Below are 23,717 nucleotides of genomic sequence, written 5' to 3' on the forward strand. Positions count from 1 at the left end.
GGCAGCAATGCTCCCAAGGGACAGAAAGGAGCTGAGCATACACAGTGACGAGACAGACCCTGCACTCCACTCAAGACAGGCATAGCTTGGGCTAAAATGTGCACTATAAACTCTAGAGCAAACTTTAGACAAGGTTTGGTTCTTTTGTGTATCGATACAAGTGGCCATGCCAGAGAACACTGGCGTCCTGCTCTCTCTCTCCACCTTAGTGCATTGAGACAGGGTCTCTCACTGAACCTGGAACTAGGCCGAGGGCAAAACAAATTCTCCTGTTTCAGTGCTCCTTCCCCAGCACTAAAGGTAAAGGTACATATCACCATGCCTGTGGTGCTGGGATTTGAACTCAGGTCCTCAGGAAAATATAGCAAGCCCCCTTAACCACTAAATCACCACTCCCTAGACACTTGTTAATTAAGGCGGGGTCTTGTTATGTTGCTCAAGGTTGGAATTTTGAGTTGTGAAACAATCCTCCTGCCTTAACCTTAAGAGCAGCTGCCTGGGACTCCAAGCACACACTATCAGGTACCTGACTAAAAGAAATGACTTGTTTACTGAGATCAAATTCCTTTGATGATAAGGATCACATAAATTCCTTCTAACTTAGACTCTGAAACAGTTGCTAATAAGCAGAATAGCAAGGGTTTTACTTTCTAAGTAAGGTGGCTCACCACAGGCAGAGAAAGATAAAGGCTATTAAGGGATTTGCGTAGCACACCATTCCATAGTGAGCTCAAAATCTAGATGACTTTCTGTATAATGGGGGTCAAATTACAGTGGCATAAATTCTCATCTTGGACGGTTCCAATCAAGCTTATGAAACACTCAACTGATCAAACCTGGCATGTGCTTCGGAGAGAAGTAGAACACATCATCACTAGGACACTGGTAAAATTCCTTCACACCTCATGGTGTCCATGTTCTCTGTCACAGGCTATAATTAGGTCATCCAGCTCAACCTTTCCCTCATAGGCAGAGGTTTCTACCACTGCTGATTCATAGCTCCCAGCACTGTCTGGGGAGGGTGGAAACTGGGGACTCCCTTTACCACCTATGAGCCAGTGGTATGAGTCACTTGGACTGGTTTACACATGAAATGGGGACAGTGATTATACATGGTGCTTGTATGAGGGTTACCAAGAGAATACATGTAGCATGCTTGACTCATTGGCTGGATGAAATAACTGTAGCAGTTGTCTAGGGGTTCATCTGACAAAGGGGCAGAAACTGCAGGGGCTTCGCCTGCTTTATCCTGTAGTGCAACCACCAAGATAAAAGGACATTTTTCTTTGCCTTTCATGGGATCTGTGGCAGGTAGGAGCAAATTAAGCCCGTCTGAGGAAGACATAGCATGTGTTCCTAGATTTTATAGCCACATAAAGTCATGCATGCAGATAAAAATCAAAGTAGAAATTGTCTGGGAGAACAAATGGGGTACAGGGAGCACTGCTCAATATACAGCACGTACTTATGTCAAGTTAGCAAGATACTTTCCTGGCACACACAAGGCAAATAAACTCCTAAGGGTGCATTTTTAATAGAATCATTCAGGTTTCAGTCAGGCGTTATATCACACTCCTGTTATTCAGGAGGCTGGGGCAGAAGGGTCTTATATGCTTGATGCCTGACTGAGATACAATGAATACAAGGCCAGCCTAGGCAACTTCAGACCCTACAGCAAAATAGGGAAGGAAGCTGGCTGTGGTGGTGTGTACCTGTAACCCTAGTGCTTGGAAAGTAGGGGGAAGGCAGATCAGGAGTTCAAGACTAGCCTAGGCTACATAGACCCTGGGGATAGTGGGGCAGGGCAACTAATGATACACTACTTGTCCAGAACACTCAAGGCCCTGGGTTCAATTCTCTACCGCAACAAAACACTACTTCAAGTTTCTTAGGGGGAGAAAAAGATCCTATTTCTTACATGTGTTAGTAATTCATATGGCTACCCATCCTGCTTCCTTTTCAGTACACAGCATCCAGTTAATACACAAAAGAAGCCACCCCCCCCACACACACACACACACTAGAGTTGAAGATGTGCTAGGTGGGGCATTGTGCTTGTTTGCCCTATAGGCCCGGGACACACAAACTCAAATCTCTGCAGTGAAGTTCTATTGGCCTCACTCTGGCCTTCCTGGGGTTATCCTTTAACAAAAAAGACATGCCTCTTCTATTAAGCCCTTCTGTGCTTTAAGTCAGGGATCAGTATCATCTTTCTGGGAAGAGTTTTCCCAAGTCACAGACTGTCACTGAACCTCACCTCAGACCAGTGGTTCTCAACCTGTGGGTCATGACCCACTTGGGGTCACATATCAGATATTTACATCATGATTTATAACAGTAGCAAATTTACAGGTATGAAGTAGCAACAAAATAATCTTATGGTTGGGGTCACCACAACATGAGGAACTGTATTAAAGGGTCACAGCCTTAGGAAGGTTGAGAACCACTGCATCAAGACCCTTCCTTCCCACTTACAGTAAAAAGGCTACATTAGTTCCATTACAGGAAAAAGTAATTTGGTTAAGCACTAGAGAATTCACAGGTATTGGTAAACAATGGCAACAGTTTGATTTTAACTTACCTGTGATTCCGTTTATATACTGAAAAACAAAGACCTGTAGGGGCTTTTGATGATTAAAAATACAAGTCTGGCTGGCCGGTGGTGGTGCACACCCTCACCCCAACACTTGGAAGGCAGAGGCGGGTGGGTCTCTGTGAGTTTGAGGCCAGCCTGGTCTACAGAGCGGTTTCCAGAACAGGCTCCAAAGCTACACAGAGAAACTCTATCGTGAAAAAAACAAAACAAAACAAACAACAACAAATTACAAAAGTCCTGCATGGAGAAATAGGTGAATAATAAGGATTTGGATCAAACAAGCTTTGAAGAGATCTTGAGGCTTAGTTTCTTACATTGATTTAACACTTCATGAGTTCTGTGAAGATGAACACGATATAATAGCCACATGCTTTCAGTATCAGTTTTTATTAAAAAGTGCATTTTGATTAATTTATGATTTAGGTAAGCTGTAAGATATCAGTATACTCTCTGGAATAATAACTTTACAAAGATTTAAAACAAACAAAAATTTAAAAGCCTTTTTATTTCCTTCACCATTATTGTTTTACAATACAAATATCACCTTGTGAGTAACATACACACACACTCATACACGCACACACACACTTGTGCACACACATACACACAAAACCTACAGAAGGTAATTCTGCTGCACATAAAATACAGAATGGATATTTTATATATATATATACTTCTTCATTCTTAGAAAACTATTTTGTTCTCCACGTTGGCAAGTATAGAGCAGAATACTTCCCCAAACATATGCATGTCAGGAGTAAAACTCAGAGTTACATGCAGTTTCTGCACAAATATATTTTAAAGAAATAGATCTCTTTTTGTTGTTGTTCACCAAGAAAATTGTCATGAGAGTATGGATAACTAATTTATAGCTTTCAAGTTTTAGGTTAAATGACCATCTTCAAAACTCTCTTTTAAAAAAGATATTCATGGCTGTTTTTATTGAGTAGTTACCTGAACTACCAAAGATGAAATAATTTCAGTGGCATGTGTCCCTGTTGCCCGCTCACAATATATGAATGGGCACATACTCTTAATTCACACTCCTATTCTTAAATTCAAGACATTCTTAAAACCATTAGCAGTCTTTTGATTTAATTTAGCTATAAATGCAAAATTTAGTAGTGTATACATACATTTATATTTTCATGGAATACTTTAAATAAAAACATGTAAGATTGCCTACCGACCATACAATCAAGACAAGAAAGGCACTAGAAACATAGACAAATTTCTCTCCCAAGAAGCATTTTTAAATTTTAACTCTCTTTCCTGTGACATGTAAAAATCTTTAAATTTGGTTTTCATAACATCATTTTGAAAAATAAAGTTAGGAAATACTTAGAAAAATCACTTTATAACAGAATCTTTTTTTTTTTTTTTTTTTCAGTTTTTGATACACTGTCTCTGTTGATTTTACAAAACTCCACGTGACCAAATCTCTCCATACCTTCCATCTTCAGCTGGCATCAGCACAGTGGGTAGAGAGATTTCGGAACCAAATCCCATTCAGACACTTAGAACCCTTCATAGAGACATTTGCTAGAAAATGGCTTACAGCCCTATCTTTGGGGCAAGAGATATGAAAGGTATGTTTTTCCAAGAAAATAACACACTTTATTCCCAGATGTGGCTGGAAAGGCCAGAGCTTATGATATGGAGGCGCACAGTGGTGCTGCTGAATTATACAGAGGAACATGGTGGCTGCCGGTTACGGAAGCCCCAGGCTTAACAACAGGAAATGTGTACAGTGCATGATAAGGTAAATTTTCTTTATTGTTGTCCAACGCAGGTCCTTTGGAGAGAAAAAAAAGAGAGAGAGAGAGAGAGATCACAGTGCTGACCAGGTAACTCAATGGGTTAAGTCAAGGTAACTGTTGAAAGATAATAGCAGTAGGAAGGTCTTTGTCTTATGGCATCTTCTCTCAGGGAGCTCTCAGCACTTTGGACAGGTCCTCATTCCCCGACTTTGCAGAGCTGTTACGTGTCGTTTACCAACCGGCTATATTTAACTTGCCTACCAAGGTGGACTACTGGCCAGGGGAAGGGCCAATGGTAAGATCGAGGTACAATCCCTTGGACATTCTTTTCAAAGTACTGAAATGGCCTGTACCACCACACCCTGGCCAGGAGGTTCATCTGGGAAGCTTCCTTTAGCACCTAAGAAAGCAAAGAACAGATACATTCTTTATCTCATAATCTTCATTTCCAAACATTTCCCACGTTAAAATTCAAAGTATCCCAGACTTGCCCTGCACCCACCCCCATAGCTGCACTCTCAGTTTACCATATGATCCCTGAACACATATGATTCCAGCAGAGCAAGGGAAACTGAGGCTCCCTCAACTCTTGCCTATTATTAAACATCTCAGCCCTTTCCTTTCTCTTCCATGCTTATAAGGGGAAACTTAATTAAATATAACTATGGAATTAGTGAAGGGACCATCATAACAAAAGGAGGCTAGGAGTGCATATTTAGTGCAGAAAGAGGCTTAGAGAATATTTTTTCACAGACAGTGAGAGTCTATATGTCAGAAGAACACAGTATCTGTGTCATTACATTAACAAAACTGACACTTCGGAGGACCAATGGTATAAAAGCCAGTACTATTTCAGCTGGCTATTCCTAGGAAAGAGAAACTTGGGGGGAAAACCCATAGATTCTTTGTCTTTCCATTACATTACTCCAGCCTAAGCCAGCGGCACCCAGCCATGGGTATGAGAAGTCAAAATCAAATGCAGGGGAGGGGAAGCTCACTTGCTGATTGGCCATCGTGTGATACCACCAGAAGAGTCTTGTAGTAATGTAGTAGGCCACCACCACGTCCACAGTGTAGTGGTCATGCGCTAAGAGAATACAGAAGATTCCAACGACGCTGAGGAGCCAGCAAATCCAGTGGTACCACCAGAGTCGCCGAGGGGAATCTAGAAAGAGGAAAAAGTTACAATAGTTCCATTCTCAAATGCCATGAAGGGCATTCAGCCACACTTCTGCCATTTCTGAGATCAACTGTCTTACATCTTTCTTCCTGAAAGCCTGGGCCAGCAAACCAAAAGATGTTTTATTTCTCTATAACCAGGACTACATGAAAACAGCTTTTAATGAGTGATGTGACTAGCAGTAGTGATTCATATAGGACTATAACTTGCTTTATATAATCAGAAATGTAACTTAAAAGGTGGCTATGGGTGCTAGAAAGATGGCTCAGTGGTTAAGGGCACTGACTGCTCTTCCAGAGGAGCTGGGTTCAAATCCCAGCACCCACACGCAGCTCACAACTATTTGTAACTCCAAGATCTGACACTCTCAAACAGACATACTTGCAGGCAAAACACCAATGCATATTAGAAAAAAGTAAATAAAAAAGGAAAGGTGACTATGACAAAATATGCACAGGTTATTGCATTGCACTCATTTTTTTTTTCCAAGACAAGGTTTCTCTGTCCGGAAACTTATTCTGTAGACCAGGCTGGCCTAGAACTTATAGAGATCCACCTGCCTCCACCTCCCGAGTGTTACAATTGAAGGTGTGCATCACTACCGGCTACTTTTAAGACTGTCTACTGACATTTTTATGTGTATGTACGTATGAGAATATTTGTGTGAGTGCAGACACACATGCATGTAGGTGTATGTGTGCCTCGCATGTAGAAACCAGAGGTTGATGACGAGTTTCTCTTTTGACCACTCTACCTTATGTACTAAGGAGGGAGGGTCTCTCGCTATGAAACCACCCTATTCAGCTAGTCTCACTACTCAGCTTGCTCCCAAGACCCCCTGTCTTGTCCACACCAGCCCTGCAATCACAAGTAGACACCACGCCTACCTGGTGTTCTCATGTTCACACCTCAAGCACTTTACCCACTGAGCTATCTCCCCAAGATCTGTCCAACGAGCATTAATTAGATTTAACCTGTAGATTAATTGAGGCAAATGCTTTATATAAACCCAGTACCTAATGCATTTACTCAATTTATTTTTTTGAGATTATAATTTAAATACAACATTTCTCCCTTCTCTTTCCTCCCTCCACACCTTCCCGTACACCTCTCCCACTCTCCTTCAAGTTCATGGCCTCTTTTTTCACTAACTGTTATTGTATGCATATGTGTTTGTAAGTACATAAATATATTCATAAACATAACCTGCTGAGTCCATATAATACTACTTGTATGCATGTTTTCAGGGCTGACTGTTTGACACTGAACGATCGATTGCTGTGCTCTTCCCCAGGGAGAATCGCCTCTTGTGTTCCCAGCTTTACTCGGTTGCCTATAGTTCTTTGTGTAGGGTTGAGGCCTTGTGCTCTTTTCCCTATCCAGTCTGGTGTGTTCAGTGGTGTCATCCTTGCTCAACTCACATTTGTGCCACAGATGCTTAGACATGGACCAAGCAATTATAATCACTATGGTTGCCACCCTGTTTTCCGGGTTCCGTAACTACACAATCATCTGAAAGACTGTGAGGTTTCTATTTCTTAAATATAAATAAAAGAACAAATGCCTGGAATTTGTAGTCCAAACATCCTCCTAAAGGCAGGACCCTGCCACACAAATACTTGTTTGTACCTGGATCTAGGGAGACAGTTGAGACAGCCCTCTATTAGTACAGGCATGCCTTTCTATTTCACATTCTCAATGGGGAAGGGGCTAGAGGGCCCGGGAGTTCAGAGAAAAGTGTGAATGGATCTACTGCCCTCATTTCTGGGAAGAAGGTTCTGATGCTTTTTACTAGATTCTCACGAGGTGCAGCAGTCACTCACTCACTCAGGCAGTGCGCATCTACCATGCCCAGAGACTGGTCCTGAGTGAGAACGCCTAGACCAACAAGCATCGTAGGCAAAGGACGGCCCGTGGGGAGAGGCCTTGCCAGAAGGGGAGATGGGGGAAGAGTCTGCAACCACAGAACTGTGTATTGTACCAAAGCTGAACAATAAACAGGATGAGGGGGATCAGAAGGAGAGGGAGGAAACGGTTTTGTTCTTTGATTTTTTAGGGCAATTTTAAATTGGGTGATGGGGACAAGAATAGCCCACTAATATTCATACTTGATACCTTAACGATACAGCAATACAGCAACTGCGCATTTTCCATGAAACCTGTTGAGTATCCTCCACATACATATCACTTGCTTTAATTTTTATAAATTTTATAACCTCTTCCCTACTCAGGAAATAAAAATTAACTTTAAAGGTAAGGAAACAAAGACACATAAAGATTACAGATTTTTCCCAGGGTCACAATGCTAGGGGCTGATAGTTCCGGGATCCCAAATCAGAGTTTTGTGATTCTTGCAAGGCCAATAATACTGTTGCTTATGATCCAGGTGTCAACCAGTAGGGGCAGGCACCTTTTTCCTGAAGGGTCAATGGCATCTGACCCCTAGGGATCCCATTTCTATACCTGGTTATATCACAGTATAAGGGCCAGATGCCCTTTGAATAGATATTTGTAGAATTCACTTTATTTGATCACACAGTCAGGCCCCTGCAGAACACCTTACTTCTTAACGGCCCCTTTGCTCATGTTTCAAGGACAGGGTTAGCCAGCCTGCTCCCTCCTCCTCCCCTACCAGTCCAGTATGTCCTCACCATACCTTCCCCTTCTCCCCATGGGTGATGGACAGGTCAAGCCACACCTACTCTGCATAACTACAGCAGAAGCCAAAGACTTGTCTCTTGGCCTGTAGTCTGTTCTCTCCAGAGCCTCTTGGAAGCTCCTGCAGGAGTGCCTGCTGTCTCTCTGAAGGAGACATTAGATGACACTGTCCCCTTGTCTCCCACCTCTCTCAGTGCACCCCAGACTCTGCTTTGTGGCTTAGGGCACCCTCTGATCGTTGCTATAATCTGTCCGTTCTCTTTCTCATTACCCCTCTCAGCTCCCAGCACACACACTTTCAAGGACTACAGTGCTCCTAAGACACTTCTAGACAGTGGTGTGTGTCCCTCCTCTGTAGGACCACAGCAGCCTACTTCATTTATCACTCAGGGGGAAAGAGATGGCTCAGCAGTTAAGAGCACTGACTGATGTTCCAGAGGACCTGGGTCCAGTTCCCAGGCTGTCTGGTATCTAATCATGCCAGGATTTAAAAAACAAAAACAAATAAACAAACAAACCCACAACGTGACCCCTTTCCCTTAAGAGGTCAGAACAATAGCAAGAAGTACCACCTCCTTCCTACCCTGTAGCCAAAGGTCATGGGCGGAGCAAATACCACTACAGGAACTGCCTAGAGAGTGCTTAATGAACAGCTTCTAACAATAAATTTCATCTGTTGTTCATTATAGGGTTCAAACCCGAACAGCAATGAAAAAGAATGAACCAAGCCTCATGTCCCCAAAACAATCTGAAAGTAAAAAGTGGCAGAACATATTCATATGTGTGTGTGTGTATATATATATGTGTGTGTATATATACATTTACACATACATACACAAATACATATATACACACACATATATGTACACACATATGTAAACATCATTTATATATATTTAAAACCAATCAAACATTACAGCTGACATCCAGGAACAAGGGAACCCCCCACAAGAGTTGCAGGTAAGGGCTTCCCACACACTTGCCGGGTGCACAGGGATAATAAAATGGGCAATTGTCCTTAGGCCTCCAGTTTGGCTTTAGGGGATTTCCCTCAAACTGATTTTCCAAAGGACCATGGAGAGTGGCAGGTGAGGGAATTATAAAGCAAGGCTGTTTTAGACTTACACTCTTTGATAAATAAGTAGGTGAGCGTTAGCATGACTGTGTGGCCACTGTACAGATAGTCCCCACACATGTTGTGAGAGCCTGTGATAGACAAGCCGCCTCCAGCAATGAGCTTCATTATTCTCCGCACTTGCGCTTCCCAGTCTCCAAACAGCTGTCGGGAAGGAGAAAGCAAGATCCATCATTAGTTCGCAGGGACCTTTGTGACCAGTCCTATTTGCTTTTTATATGATGCTTTAGCAAAACACATAGACTCCCCTCACCAAGTATGCACACACTGTCCCTCATGTTAGTGTCAGCCCCTGGACAGTGTGTGTACCAGTGACAACGTTGCTGGCTCTGGAATCTTGCTCAGATGTTGGCATTTTCCCATAGTACATTTCAGTGATGTCTGAGGTTTGGGATGTTAACCCAGGGTTTCAAGCATGCCAGGCACATGCTCTACCACTAAGCTATGAGCTCTATCCAACTTAATACAATAAAACAGAAGGAATTAGTGGTTGATTGACCATACTTTGGAAAAGGAAAGTGTGAATCTTAAGCAGCCATTTAGAGATGCATTTTGGCCCAAAGGATAACAACTCTGACTTAGTAGCCAAAGCAACTGGAGATTAGTCAGTCAAATGCACGAAACAAGGGACTCCAAACGATGTACTCTGAGCCCTCTGAAATTACACAGGCAACAAGGGCTATTTTTCCTTTTAGTAAGAGTTGGAGAGAAGTTTATAAAGCAATCTAGCTGCTTAAGATGCAAGTCTGGGCTGGATACTCAAGTAATAAACAGCTTAAATAACTCACTTGATGCAACTTGTATTTGCTCCATCAAAGACATGTAAATGTTTGAATCTTTATGATTGCAGCACCCTTGTTTAAAATTTTTTCTTAGATTTATTTATTTTATGTGCATGGATATTTCACTTGCATGCATATATGTGTACCAAATGTGGGCCTGATACAGAAGAGGGTTGTCTAGAACAGCAGTTACGGATGGTTGTGAGCCACTATGTGGGTGCTGGGAAGTCAAACCCTGGCCCTCTATAAAGTGCCATAGTGCTCTTAACCACTGAGCCATTTCTTCAGCCCCTGAAGCATCCTTTTACATTCTAGTTGGCCAATTTAATTACCATAATCCCCTTTCGACATTTAATTGCTAATACCTCAGCTTTGGAAAATACATGTTTCATTACATTTTCCCTTTACAAAAAGCAATCAGGATTTCTACTTCAGGAAAGCAAGATGCCAGACCACACAGAGAATCTGACCCTCCCAATGCAAAGGGAGCTTTGAATGTTCAGCACAACAGAAGGAAGCAGACCTACACTGCTTATCGTGGCACTTTGGAACTGGGTACTGCCATACCAAAGTCTCCAGAGATTAAAACCAAGCTTTAGATGAAGGATCCATATGAATATGGCTTTGAGAGAGCATTCCAGAAAAAAGAGATTGCTTGGGAGGGGGGCTTCAAATTATTCAGCAGAATGACTTCCAATTTAAATTTTAAACCTAGCCATGCAACTAAACCTTTTTTTATATATACATAAGACTTTAGAATATTTCTATGTCTATGTCTATATTCTTCAGGTCCTACAGAGAAGATGCATTCTACAAAGCAAGTGAGTAAACACAGAGAAAGGAAGAACCAGGCCTTTCTAGGATGGTAATGAAGGGAGAGAGCCACAGTGCTGTGTGGCAGCTGTAATGGTGACTAGCAAAGCATCCAATCTAGATGCTTTACAGAGGTCTTCAAGGGCACAAGACTGATGGGTTAGCCAAGGTTTCTGACTATAAGGCATAAGTCAAGGACAAATAAATATATAGAAAACTCCTAAAAACAAAACAAAACACAAGGCACTTATCAATTCTGTGAGAAACAAACTATTGTATAGAAAAGGAAAGGCAATTACAGCAGTGGTCCTCATCCTTCCTAATGCTGAGGAACAACAGTTCCTCATGTTGTGGCAACCCCAACCATAAAATTATTTTTGTTGCTAATTCATAACTGTAATTTTACTACTGTTATGAATTGTGCTGTGTTTTCCGATGATCTTAGTTGAACTCTGTGAGTGAGTGTAAAGTCCTAGAGCATCCCCCACTCCCACCCCACCCCGCCAAAGGGGTTCGTCCCACAGGCTGAGAACCACACTGAATTATAGGAAAGTGACATGGCTTGGCTGTGAAGTGTACTTAGAGAACTGTAATTGGGTAAGTGCTGACTACTGAGTCACACAGAGGACAGACAACTATAGAGAGAAGACAGGACAAGATGTCTCATGTCCTGGGATGGCAGGGTGAAGGAGGAAAAGGTACAGAGGATGGCAAGTCCTCATTTTTTACAACAGGAAGTTTACAGAGCATCAGAGCACAGGGCATTCTTGGCTAGTTTAAGGCCAGCCTACCATGAGACCCAGTCCCCCAAAACCAAACAAAAAATTAAAACCAGATGAGGTAATCATTCCAGTTGCCTGGAATCTGAACACTTGGGAGGCTGAGATAAGATGGTAATGAAGGAAAAACCAAACAAAAACAACAAAAACCAAGAGTTACGCAAAGAGAAATGATATTCTCATCTCACTTAGAGATGATAATAAGTGAAAATGTGCAGAAATAGCTATGGATATGGTGACTGAGTTAAGAGTTAAACAGAAACAGGACAGGAGCCAAAATAGGGCTGGGGTCAGCAGATCATTATGTTTAATACCAAGGTTAGCAGATAGAAAGGTAAGTGTAGAAGTCCATAGCTCAACCTGTAACCAACCTTCCACTGGGTCAAGACGTGGAGATGAAGAACAGCGAGAGTAATAGGGAGGGGATCCTGTGTAGAGTGATGAGGGGATCCTGTGTATAGTGATGAGGGCATCCTGTGTAGAGTGATGAGGGGATCCTGTGTAGAGTGATGAGGGCATCCTGTGTATAGTGATGAGGGAGGGGATCCTGTGTATAGTGATGAGGGAGGGGATCCTGTGTATAGTGATGAGGGAGGGGATCCTGTGTATAGTGATGAGGGAGGGGATCCTGTGTATAGTGATGAGGGAGGGGATCCTGTGTATAGTGATGAGGGAGGGGATCCTGTGTATAGTGATGAGGGAGGGGATCCTGTGTATAGTGATGAGGGAGGGGATCCTGTGTATAGTGATGAGGGAGGGGATCCTGTGTAGAGTGATGAGGGATCCTGTGTAGAGTGATGAGGGAGGGGATCCTGTGTATAGTGATGAGGGAGGGGATCCTGTGTATAGTGATGAGGGAGGGGATCCTGTGTAGAGTGATGAGGGAGGGGATCCTGTGTATAGTGATGAGGGAGGGGATCCTGTGTATAGTGATGAGGGAGGGGATCCTGTGTAGAGTGATGAGGGAGGGGATTCTATGTGTAGTGATGAGGTGATCCTGTGTAGAGGGGATCTGCTACAGACCTAGGCTAATGTGTGTCTTAAGAAAATAGTTTTGTTTTATACGTATTTTTACAATACATTTGTTTTACAATGTATTTTAAGGGAACTATCATTACAAAAGAATACTAAAATCAAGTTTACAAAGAGTTGCAGTATGTGTCAATTTATTACTGGGGGAAACAGTCTTTATAAATGTAGTATGGCCTAAGTGTGCAGTGACTATCAGGGCTATAGTAGCACACAGTCATGCTCTAGGACTTTACACTCACTCCTTGGCCCACCCAGACAACCTACAGCCCAGCAAGTTCCATTCACAGTGACTGCTCTGAGCAACCTCAGCATATCTTTTAGTTTATATTATATCTTTTTATGACTAGACATATAAATACTGAAATCAGGTTACAATTGCCTATAATATTCAACACAGTCACATGCTACAAGGCTAGTTTAGCAGACTAGAGGGAACAGGCTAAACCCTAGGGGCATGGGGTTTGTATAAGGATGAATCAGTCTGACAACACATACCTAAAGATATCCTTGTCATTAAACAATGTATGACCACACTATTGGCAAAGCACCTTGCCAACTGCCATGCTAGTTCCCCAGAGTTTGATTAAACCAAGCACTGGACCTATAGAGAGTCACTCTTCCTTCAGAAGCCTAAGTACCTCATAGAAGTACGAGCATACTATCAATGTCACATTCCAGGACCCTGGTCTGCCAAGGACCCCTTATAAAAATGCCATTCGAGGTGGTGGCGCACGCATTTAATCCCAGCACTTGGGAGGCAGAGCCAGGTGGATCTCTGTGAGTTCGAGGCCAGCCTGGGCTACCAAGTGAGTCCCAGGAAAGGCGCAAAGCTACACAGAGAAACCCTGTCTTGAAAAACCAAAAAAAAAAAAAAAAAAAAACAAAAAAGAAATGCCATTCAACCATTCATTCATGGAATCTACCTATTTGGCAAATTACTGTGTATTGATCCTAAATAATAGTCTTCCACCAAAATAGAAAATGCATTATTATTGATTAAATGTCCCAAAAGCTGCTTTTTAAACATCCATGCCAACATCAAGGCAGCTAAGGGATCACACAACAGGACAGAAACAGAACTGGTGGACTCCTGCTTGAGCATCCTGCCACTGAGGAAGCCACGTGCTCTCAGAACTCGCTCAGCCAAGTCCACAAATGACTGTCCAGCATGCCGTTCCTCGAGTTTTAACTGGCTGTCAGCCTTTAAGAACAAGAACGGCTCCTTACAAACTAACTAAGGGAGATAGGAGATGTTCTTTGGGCCCCACAGGGAAAGTAAAATAACAGGAAGCATAGACTGCTCAACAGGAGATGTTGCTCACCGCTGCCCTCTCCGCTCTCTCTTTGCTTTGTCCTACTGTCACCTAGCTGTGCAGTAAAAAAGTAGTGGGGTGGCTTTACAGAAAAAACAACAACACTACATTCTCCTTACACAGAGACCCCAAACTTTCAACAGGACTTTCCCGTCAACTGTCTCGTTGTACCATCTTGAACTTGTCTGCTGGTTAACAGTGATGTTATGATGCTTATCCTGCAGAAGAGGAAGTAAACAGAGGGCTGCTGACTGGTCATGAGGACACACACCGACTCGGGATCAGAACTAAAGGCTCTATCTAAGAGCCAAATACAAATAATCCTACTCGGGCTCCCAGAGAGCATGCTATGGCTGTAATCACCTTCTGAAACAGCAAGGGGGCAGGGGGCAGGTTCAAACTTTGTTGCTGTTCTAATCAAATTTAATGGATTTTCCCTTCTCCTATGCCTTCTTAAACCAGGTGCTCTCAACTCAATTCAAGCTCTCCTTGCTTTCTATTATGCTACATTGGTCTCCAAGAGAATATGTGTGTGTGTGTGTGTGTGTGTGTGTGTGTGTGTGTGTGTGTGTGTGAGTGTGAGAGAGAGAGAGAGAGAGAGAGAGAGAGAGAGAGAGAGAGAGAGAGGATCTCATCATGTAGTCCAGACTAGCCTCAAACTCATGATCTTCCCTAGTGCTGGGGTTACAAGTATGCACCATCATGTCTTGCTTATAAATATACTTTATTATTTATTTATTTACTATAATTGTATATGGGGGTGTGTGCATGAGTGTGCCACAGTACATGTGTAGAGGCCAGATAACAACTTTGGAGTTGGTTCTTTCCTTCCATCTTTTATGCTGTGCTAGGCCTCAACTCAGGCTGATGGCAGACGCTAAGCCACTTCATTGGCTCCCCAGATTCACTTTAGAGGAGCAAAAATGAGCACACATCTAACTTAAACCCCATTTTAAATACTTTATTTAAGCTGGGTGTGGTGGCGCATATCTTTAGTCCCAGCACTTGGGAGGCAGAGGCAGATGGATTCTCTGAGTTCAAGGCGAGCCTCGTCTACAAGAGCAAGTTCCAGGACAGCCAAGGGCTACATAGACAAACCCTGTCTCAAAATTGCCCTCCCCGCAAAAACCTTCACTACACGCACATGCATTTGGATCCAATAAGTAGCCTGTTCTCTTCTCTGTGCCCCCTGCTTTTCCCTATCAACTTCATGTGTCCAACATCAGTTTTAATCAAATAGGAAGCATTTCACCTGTCCTAGCCTGAAGTACTACTTGTTTTCAAAGTGAATGCTGGTATCACAGAAATTGAAGGCAGTGTTACTATTATCAAGTTGAGGCACTTTTTGGAGGAGGGAACCTCAGGCTCATTTCCTAACAGCCAGCAGATAAAATAGAGACGGCTCTCCATGAATCTGCAGCCCTGCTGAATGCTCACTTGTGATCATCTCCTGATCGCTCAGGAGACTCTTCTGGACTCTTCCAGTCCTGGAGAGAGAGGCACGTTTTCCTCTGCAAACACTACTCTACCCACCACAACTTCGCAGCAGGAGAGGCTTTGCTATGCGCTTCTCCTCTATGGCACAGCCTCTATGACTTTTTATTCCACTTGACTGTGGAGAGTTTGACCCGTCTCCATTTTCAAATGTTTGCACCAATCCCTACATTAAGCAGGCTTCGGGGTGGGTGGAGGTCTCTAAGCAACATCAGCAATAAGACACTAATCTGCCACCAGCCAAAAATATTAATTTTTTTCACAGCCTTTAATAAGGACGCTATCCAAAGGCCTCATAAAACCTTTAAATTGGATCAACTCTGGATCTGTTACTCATGCTTTAAAGTGTTTAAAGCAAAATTTTCCTTTAATAAAATTACATTGCTCTAAATTTGGGGGTAGAAGTGTTCAAGTTCCTCTAGCAAACCTAGTCAGGAAGTGGAGGTTACAAAAAAATGGACTTTTTTATTTTGAAAAAATTTTATATGGGAAGAATAATGTAATGAATAGTGAAGGCCTTGATTCTGGCTCCTTAACTGTCAGTATTCACCAGCTTTGCTTTTCCTTTCTCTTTTTTCCCTGTGTCATGGGAGTAAGTTTTATAACACCTCACTCCGAAATCCAAAATAAGTTCTCATTTATAATCACGCTCATGAAATCTACAATGATCCAACCCCAATCACTTCAGAGACTCTCTTCAGAACACTCAACAACCCCAACATCATCTCTGGATCCCTTTCCCCGCTGATCTAGGATCAGCTCCGGGACCCGCACTGAGATACCCTGTCATGCTCATGCTTTTCACATCCCTACAGTTCTTCTGTGTTGGTTTTCTTCTCCCATGGCATTCATGCCTCTAAGTTCATCTCCTTCTTAGTTTTTTTTCTGAGTGCTGCAGTCTGCTGAAGTTCAAATTAAATGCTCTTGGCAGAGTAAACAGAACGGCTGTGGCCTCCATCCCAGTGCGCCTGTGAGGAAGCCCTGGTACCATTTGTCCGGCTACTGGTGTGGCCATCTGGCCATGGCAATGCCTGCCAGACTTCACTAAATATGTTATCTTTGGCCCTTTATAAATAATAAGACATACGATTTTGAAAAACTGTTTGAAATATTACTGGCCCCAACCTTCACCCAATGTCTTCAGTACTACCCAATATGGCTTATAATTTTCGAATTACTTCTGCATTGGCTACCAAATAGTCACTGTCTTTACCTTTAACAATTATTAATTTTTTTCTAACGTATCTCAGGTTATAAAAAGTTCCTTTCGATTTATTGCCATCTGATATTGTCATGCTCAAACTATCTCAAGCATAACCCTGAGGGATGAGGCTGCAGATCAGTGAGAAAGGCAGCGAAAGTGCCTGGGCTCAATCCCAGCATTGCAAAAGCAAGAAACAAAGTTTGACAAAACAAAACAGAGGGAGAGTGCCCGAGCAGAACAGCCTGGTTTTTAGAGTGATCACGGATGATCTCTTGTGTCCAGGTAGCTCCAAGACCATTCCCTAAGATTAAAGTGCCATTGCCCACCTTCCTGCACCCTGAGTCAGTGGGTAAAGTTTCCCCTGAGGCATACACAGTCACCTCTGAGGCTCTCTGGAACTCCCCAGTTAATGCCTTGCCTCTTCACAGTTGATGGCTCCTAATCTCTGTAAGGCTTCCCTTGCCTCCCCAGTGTCTCCCTCAATCAATACTGACATACCAGCCTGCTCTAGTTATTCCTCACCACTAATTCACATAAACAGGAAAAAGCATCACCTACAACAGACATGTAGTCAGTGTCCTGCCTCTGTCCCCTGGCAGCTCTGAAACATTAGGCAGAGCCATGGACCTCTCAATTGACTGCAGTTTCCTATACTCACTGTTTTCAGCAGTAAATGAAAATAAAGATTTAGAACCACAGCTGGCATGAAAAAGGGGTTCATAATTTGGCAACAATCAAATCTATTCCCCGTCTCTCCCAAGCACTCTACTGTATGACTAGGGAGATGTATTTTTAAAAGATAGTTGTGAGTACATAATAAACGCTACTAAAACCTTTTCAGGCTTCTTGTGGTCCTTGAAGTCGGAACTCATTAGAAGGGTATAAGGCCCTTTAAAATTTGCCCACAGCCTACCTGTCTCACTTCATCTCAGGACCCTGGGACCAGAGGACCAGACAGCTGTGCTCACTAAATCTCATTGTTCTAAATTCCTCTGCATGGTCCCTTTCTACCCATCTTCTCTGTTTGCCCTTGGCAGACTCCAACTTTTCCTTTGGCTCAGACACACCTCCAACAGCACAGCCGGCATGCCCAGCACAATGGCTGTTTTCCTGGGTATCCATGACAACTGGGACCCTCATATCCATACAGGGAGGAGTGAACAAGCCAAGGAGAAACCTGATGGACCACACAGGGCTCCTAGGTCTCGAGGCCAATGGAGGGGGGAATGGATGGACACTTGCATGTACATTTGTGACCTTAACATTCAACACTATGTCTACCTACAACAGGTTCTCCAGAGATGTTTCTGTGGGGAAATTACTTGTACTAGTCCACTGCAAATCTCATCAGCAATCTGCATTTTCTTGCCATCTGAGTGCATGATGCTCTCCCTTCAGTAAGAAACCCTGGAGAAGCTGAGAATCTATAAAATATTGCAAAATGCACTTGTCATATATAAGCTGCATAATAAATGTACAGTCTGATCAGAGTTGGACTTGTAAGAAAAATAACCATAAAGGACTAATTGAAATGTGAATTAAAAAAAAATTCCTTTGCTGTATACTTTCAGTGTGTCTATAATAAAATTTATTTACAACAGACATTTGTTTTAGCTGAGCGGTGGTGGCATACACCTTTAATCCCATCATTCAGGAGGCAGAGGCAGGCAGATCTCTGTGAGTTCGAGGCCAGCCTGGTCTACAGAGCGAGTTCCAGGACAGCCAGGGTAATTACACAGAGAAATCCTGTCTTGAAAAACAAAAACAAAAAAAATCCCAACCCAGTAATTTTTAAACAAGAAATGATATAGTCCATTGTTACTATATTATCACTGTTACTCTAAAAATGAAAACAAAAATAGCAACAGAGAGAAAAGAGAAAAATATTTGGGATGGGATATGTCACTGAAAATTACACACAAGAAACAGAAAAAATAAGAACAAACAAAAGAGAAATTACACTGTCAATAAGAAACTGGAAAGCATACAAAAGACTGGGCAAAAATCAAGCACTGATAGCTTAAGCCCCACATGATTTAACACTATGACACCAAGTTACTTTGGTAACCCGCTCTTTCTGAAGTCCTCAGAAGGCTGGCAAGGACGAGTCAGACTACTAAATTTAGCATGTCAGTGTGGAGGGCTTATGAAATACCCCAACTGCCACCTGAGAAAGAGGTATAACTGCCACAGAGAAGAGTCTACTGCCTTGTAAGGTTGGACTTGTGCAAGGCAAGGAGCCCACGAGGCCAGTGAGTTCAAGGAGGAGCTTTGATTCTGAAATCCCCCACTGAGACAAGCTGATAGCTGCAGCAGAGACAACCTTGTGAAGGGTTTCCCACAGCTGTCTCACTGACATCAGCCTCAGATGCCATCCAAACACGAACACAGGCCTTATCTGACAGTCAACTGTTTGTTGAGGGCCTGAATAAAAATTCAAATGAGAATCATTTACCAAGTGCCCTGGTTGAGGCATCTTCTCCTTTCTGAAATCTAAGGTCACCACAGAAACCACAACAGAACCATTGTGTGGCTCAGGTTAATGCTTAGTCACCAGCAGGTCAACTGTTCCAAAACTTAGCATGGGACTGTATGTGTAAATCTGGGGAGTGAGCACAACAGGGTGCTTTCTTTCTTTTTTCAAAGAAGTTTAGAAAAATACAAACTTATCTAAAATCAAAGATTATCAACTGTTCCTATTTTTGTCTGTTTGTTTGTTTTTAATTCTAAACAGTTTTGACAAGAGGATCCACACACGCTCTTGGGGAAAAGTAATGGTAACATTGCCATAGGCTGGCTAGTCAAGGTATCAAACACTTGACAGCCTCCAGCATAAGCCTGGCATGTATGCACCCCATGGGTACAGGAAGATGGTTTGTTATTTGTAATCCAGGAAGTGAACACATCTACTTCTCTTTCCATGTTCCCAGTGACTTATCACTGTTTGCAGCAACATCTGATGGGAAGCCTGTGCTACCTGCTGACCTGTTTATGTTACCTCATGACTATTTCTAAGGCTCTTATATTCAGTGAGATCAATTTCTATCATTATCATTGCAGATCTGTTGTAACAACTTTCTTACAAGCTGTCCATTTTGTACTCTGATGCTGATAAAAGTACCAGATATATTTATGTAGGGTAAATGGAACCAGGTTTAATTTCCTCACTCAGCAGAGCTCTATTGTAAAGCTAAATTGTCCTCCAACTGTTTAGTGATGAGCGAGAGCTTTAAGAGAACCTACCAATAAACAGGCCTAAACAGACCTCAGATGCTGAACATCTGATTCTATGTATGAGCATTAAGGATTCCATGTCCTTTCTGTGGTCTCTTCATCTATAGTCAGAGCTTTTTAACCACCATTCGGAATATCATCAACCACAAATAATTATTTCCTAGCCCTAGTTTTCACTTCAACTTGAGACTACAAACCTACCCATCATAGATGAATCCACTTGGCTGTCTCACAAGTACTTGTGTTCTTCCCAAAGTCATTAACTCCCTTTCCTTCCCACTTAGCGATTATCCCAGTGGTAAAACCCAGTCATTCAACTTGGTCTCTTACCTTCTCACTTCTTCTGTCTAATCCTTGACATTTGACCCCTTAAAGACTGCTCTAATCTGTGTGCTGTTTTCCATCTTTGGGGTTAGTGGCTTATCTTGACCCTTTTATGGTATCATCTCAAAATGTTATTCCACAAGGGACAATCCTGAACCAAGTAAATTTTAAGGTGTTTTCAACAAAATAAATCTCCACCTGGCCCATCCATCCCTTGTACCTGAGCTCATAAAACATAGTGAGTGCTTAGTGCAAATTGTCCAGTTCTCAATGGAAGAGCAGGACAATTCCAAGTCCTTTTCTTGCAGAATCTTACAGTGATAGAGCTCCTTATACACTGTCTCCTCTCACACTCACAAATCCTTAAGATCACATCAAAGACATTATTAGTTTAATTTGCTCATAAGCTCATATTTGTCACATGCCTCACAGGCCAGTGTGCAAGTGTTTTTTCTGCTTTCTGTAGACTTGGCTTAGAGGCTGATGGCAGTTTGGTGGTGAAGATGTCTTGACAAGTAACATTTAACAAGGCTCTTTTTTATTCTGATTCACTTAGCCTGGTGTTGACTGGTTTCCGAGACCTCTCAAGACCTCTCTCTGAGACCCCTTTGACACTGGCCCATACTGGCGCAGTCCAGCATGGGGCGGAGCAGTGAGTCTCAAGCTCGAGCTACCTGAGGGTCCTTTTCCGCTCTTCAGTCCAGCTTCAGACAGCTTTATGTTTTCTCCATGAAGAATTCCTGCTAAACATGCTGAAACTGAACCTAATCAGGTCTCCAAAGGCAACTTCCCATTAAGAGGAAATATCAAGAGAGGAGAAAGTGAACTGACATTTCAAAGAAACAGATGAGTCAATTTAGAATGGGAATGTGAGTGGAGTTCAGGACCCAGGATCCGAGCTCCACCCTTCGCCAATGGGGAGAAAGTGTCTAACAGACAGACCAGGCAAATATGTAAAGACTTTAGATCCTAATGAATGCAAATAAACCATAAAACATCTTCAGGACAAACAGGATATTCCATGAACTGATAATTGTCAATACCAAAGAATTAGTAATTTGTTGACTACCAAGAGTATGATGCTTATGTAATGTCCAGTTTTCTGGTGTGTGCTTCCTATGTAGTGATTTAATGGCTGACATTGTTTGATATTTGTTTTAAATACTTCCAAAACAAAAAAAGTAGACAGATGAACCAAAAACATTAAGTTGTGATAACAAGTAAACCTGAGTGTTGGGTGTAACAGACTTCCTTACACTGGTATCTCCATACTGAAATACATTTGAAAACTCCAGAACAAAATTAAAAGTGTTCCTGAGCAACATGAAATCCTGCATTAAAAGAGTTGTGTGCAGAATTTTTTCTTATTCCACAAAATAGACTGTTTTAACTACTACAAAAGAGTAGTTTTAACTGTGTGCTAAGGTGTGCTAATTAATATACCTTCAAGTGTTTGCTTTTAAGATTCTGATTTTAGAAGACAGTCATTGAATGATGACACTATTGAATTTCCGGCCAACACATGGGTGACACATTTGAGTTAGTCTCAGTGCCATACCTGCTATCTCTGCCTCTACCAACAAAACCTGAGAGCTATTCTTAGCCATGGCTTGTGGTTAGGTACACAGATGACTCTGGCTGACTCTAATTAACCACAGCTCACCAACTCTGGACTTCAAGAGCTGATCATAAATGCAGATACTCTCACAAAGGCACAACACTAGAACCAGGGAGTGGGAAATGGCCCCTAAATGTAGACTTAGCTTCAGAATCTATATCTAGCTACTTCTTTGCAGCAACTTTACCAATATCCAGCCTCTATTAAGATCTGTGAGAGAGTGGGACATTCATCTTTGGGTCATAGCAATTGTGGTACTGATTACCCGGAAGTGAATTAAAAATGGGTGATGTTGAGAAAGGCAAGAAGATTTTTGTTCAGAAGTGTGCCAGTGCCACACTGTGGAAAGGGGAGGCAAGCAAAAGACTGGACCAAATCTCCATGGTCTGTTTTGGAGGAAGACAGGTTAGGCTGCTGGATTTTCAGACACAGATGCCAACAAGAACAAAGGCATCACCTAGGGAGAGGACACCCTAAAGGAGTATTTGAAGAATCCCAAAGGTGCATCCCTAGAACAAAAGTAATCTTCACTGGAATTAAGAAGAGATAAAGGGCAAACCTACTAGCGTATCTTAAAAAGGCTACTAATAAGTCATTCCACTAATAAGTCATTCCACTAATAAGTAATGTCTCATGGCTTTAATGCATGCCATAAAATTTAATTCATACACCAAAATTAAGATCATAAATATCTAACAATGTTTTGTTGGACAGTCCTGATTAAAGTAAAACTGACTTGTGGTTTAAGAAAAAAGAGTCAAACTGCACTCAGGTGTGTGTAACAATTGTGGGTTTACAGTACAGAACATTCTGTTTCTCAACCACACTCTCAACAAGACTTGTGGGACTCTCAATGACAAGGTATTCCAAAATATAAAATAAGTAAATGAATGAAAGAATTCTGTAATGGGGCACTGCAAGTGGGTTCTGGGAAGCGTTCACAAAACAAGATATGTGGCTGGCTTCTGGGGAAGGGCTGAGGACCACAGCAAGAGAGGGTGCAGAGAAGCAGGGTGCTGACAGAGGGCAAGGCTTGGGACAGTCATTCTCCAGAGTTCAGCCAACCTTGCAGAGTTGGAAAAGTAACCAGTCACCCTGTGGGAATGTCCGCCAAGTCTAAGAGGAGACAAATGTACATAGAAACTAAAAGAATCCAGAACTCTGTGTCATGAAGACGCCATTAAAAAACTTAGAATGAAAACAAAACAAAACAAACAAACAAAAAAACTTAGAGTGAATGGTGCAGGCCCCTTTCCGAAGCTTCTCTGAGAAGAGGTCTCCTTTGGCAGGAAGAGACTTAGAAAGGGATAGGAAAAAAGGCGGCTGGCTATTTCAGTACACAGTTCAATGCAGATAAATGATCTCAAAATAAAGTATTATACACACACACACACACACACACACACACACACACACACACACACACACGTTTTCCACACATATTTTTTTTTTTTTTTAAATCAAGAAATCAAGGCCGGAACTTAGCCTCTTTTCTTTCTTACTGCACTAAAGAGCTTTAATGTATTAAAGAATTAAGTCTTTCCTATTTGATGACATTCCAAAGGATTTTCTAGTTAAAATCTCTTCTAAAGTAAAGGTTATTACTCTCTGGTGCAAAGGCAGAAACACTAAGTGAGTTTATATACTAGATAGAGGGCAGGTTCAAAATCTTCTGGGATACAATGGGCCCCACATTCTTCCTGAGAACAGTCTCCTATGAATAGCAGAGGACTGCCAAGGGACAGGAGTGTGCCTGCCTTGCTCTGCTGAAAGGGCTGATGGGAAGACAGAGAAA

At 42.3% G+C, this 23,717-nt stretch overlaps 1 protein-coding gene and 1 pseudogene across 1 annotated transcript in view; one reads left to right on the forward strand and one right to left on the reverse strand.

The window, feature by feature from the left end:
* Positions 1-3,985: 3,985 nt before the first annotated feature.
* The window catches only part of Sgms1 (sphingomyelin synthase 1), a 264,683-nt gene continuing 244,951 nt past the window's right edge, over positions 3,986-23,717 (reverse strand). The window contains 3 exon segments of the mRNA XM_036166358.1: positions 3,986-4,756; positions 5,355-5,521; positions 9,320-9,473. Of these exon segments, the coding sequence (XP_036022251.1) occupies positions 4,577-4,756; positions 5,355-5,521; positions 9,320-9,473 (501 nt within the window). The 3' untranslated portion in view covers positions 3,986-4,576.
* Positions 22,205-22,526, forward strand: LOC118587859 (annotated as a pseudogene).

The sequence above is a fragment of the Onychomys torridus genome, chromosome 1, assembly GCF_903995425.1.
Source record: "Onychomys torridus chromosome 1, mOncTor1.1, whole genome shotgun sequence".
NCBI classification, from domain to species: Eukaryota; Metazoa; Chordata; class Mammalia; order Rodentia; family Cricetidae; genus Onychomys; species Onychomys torridus.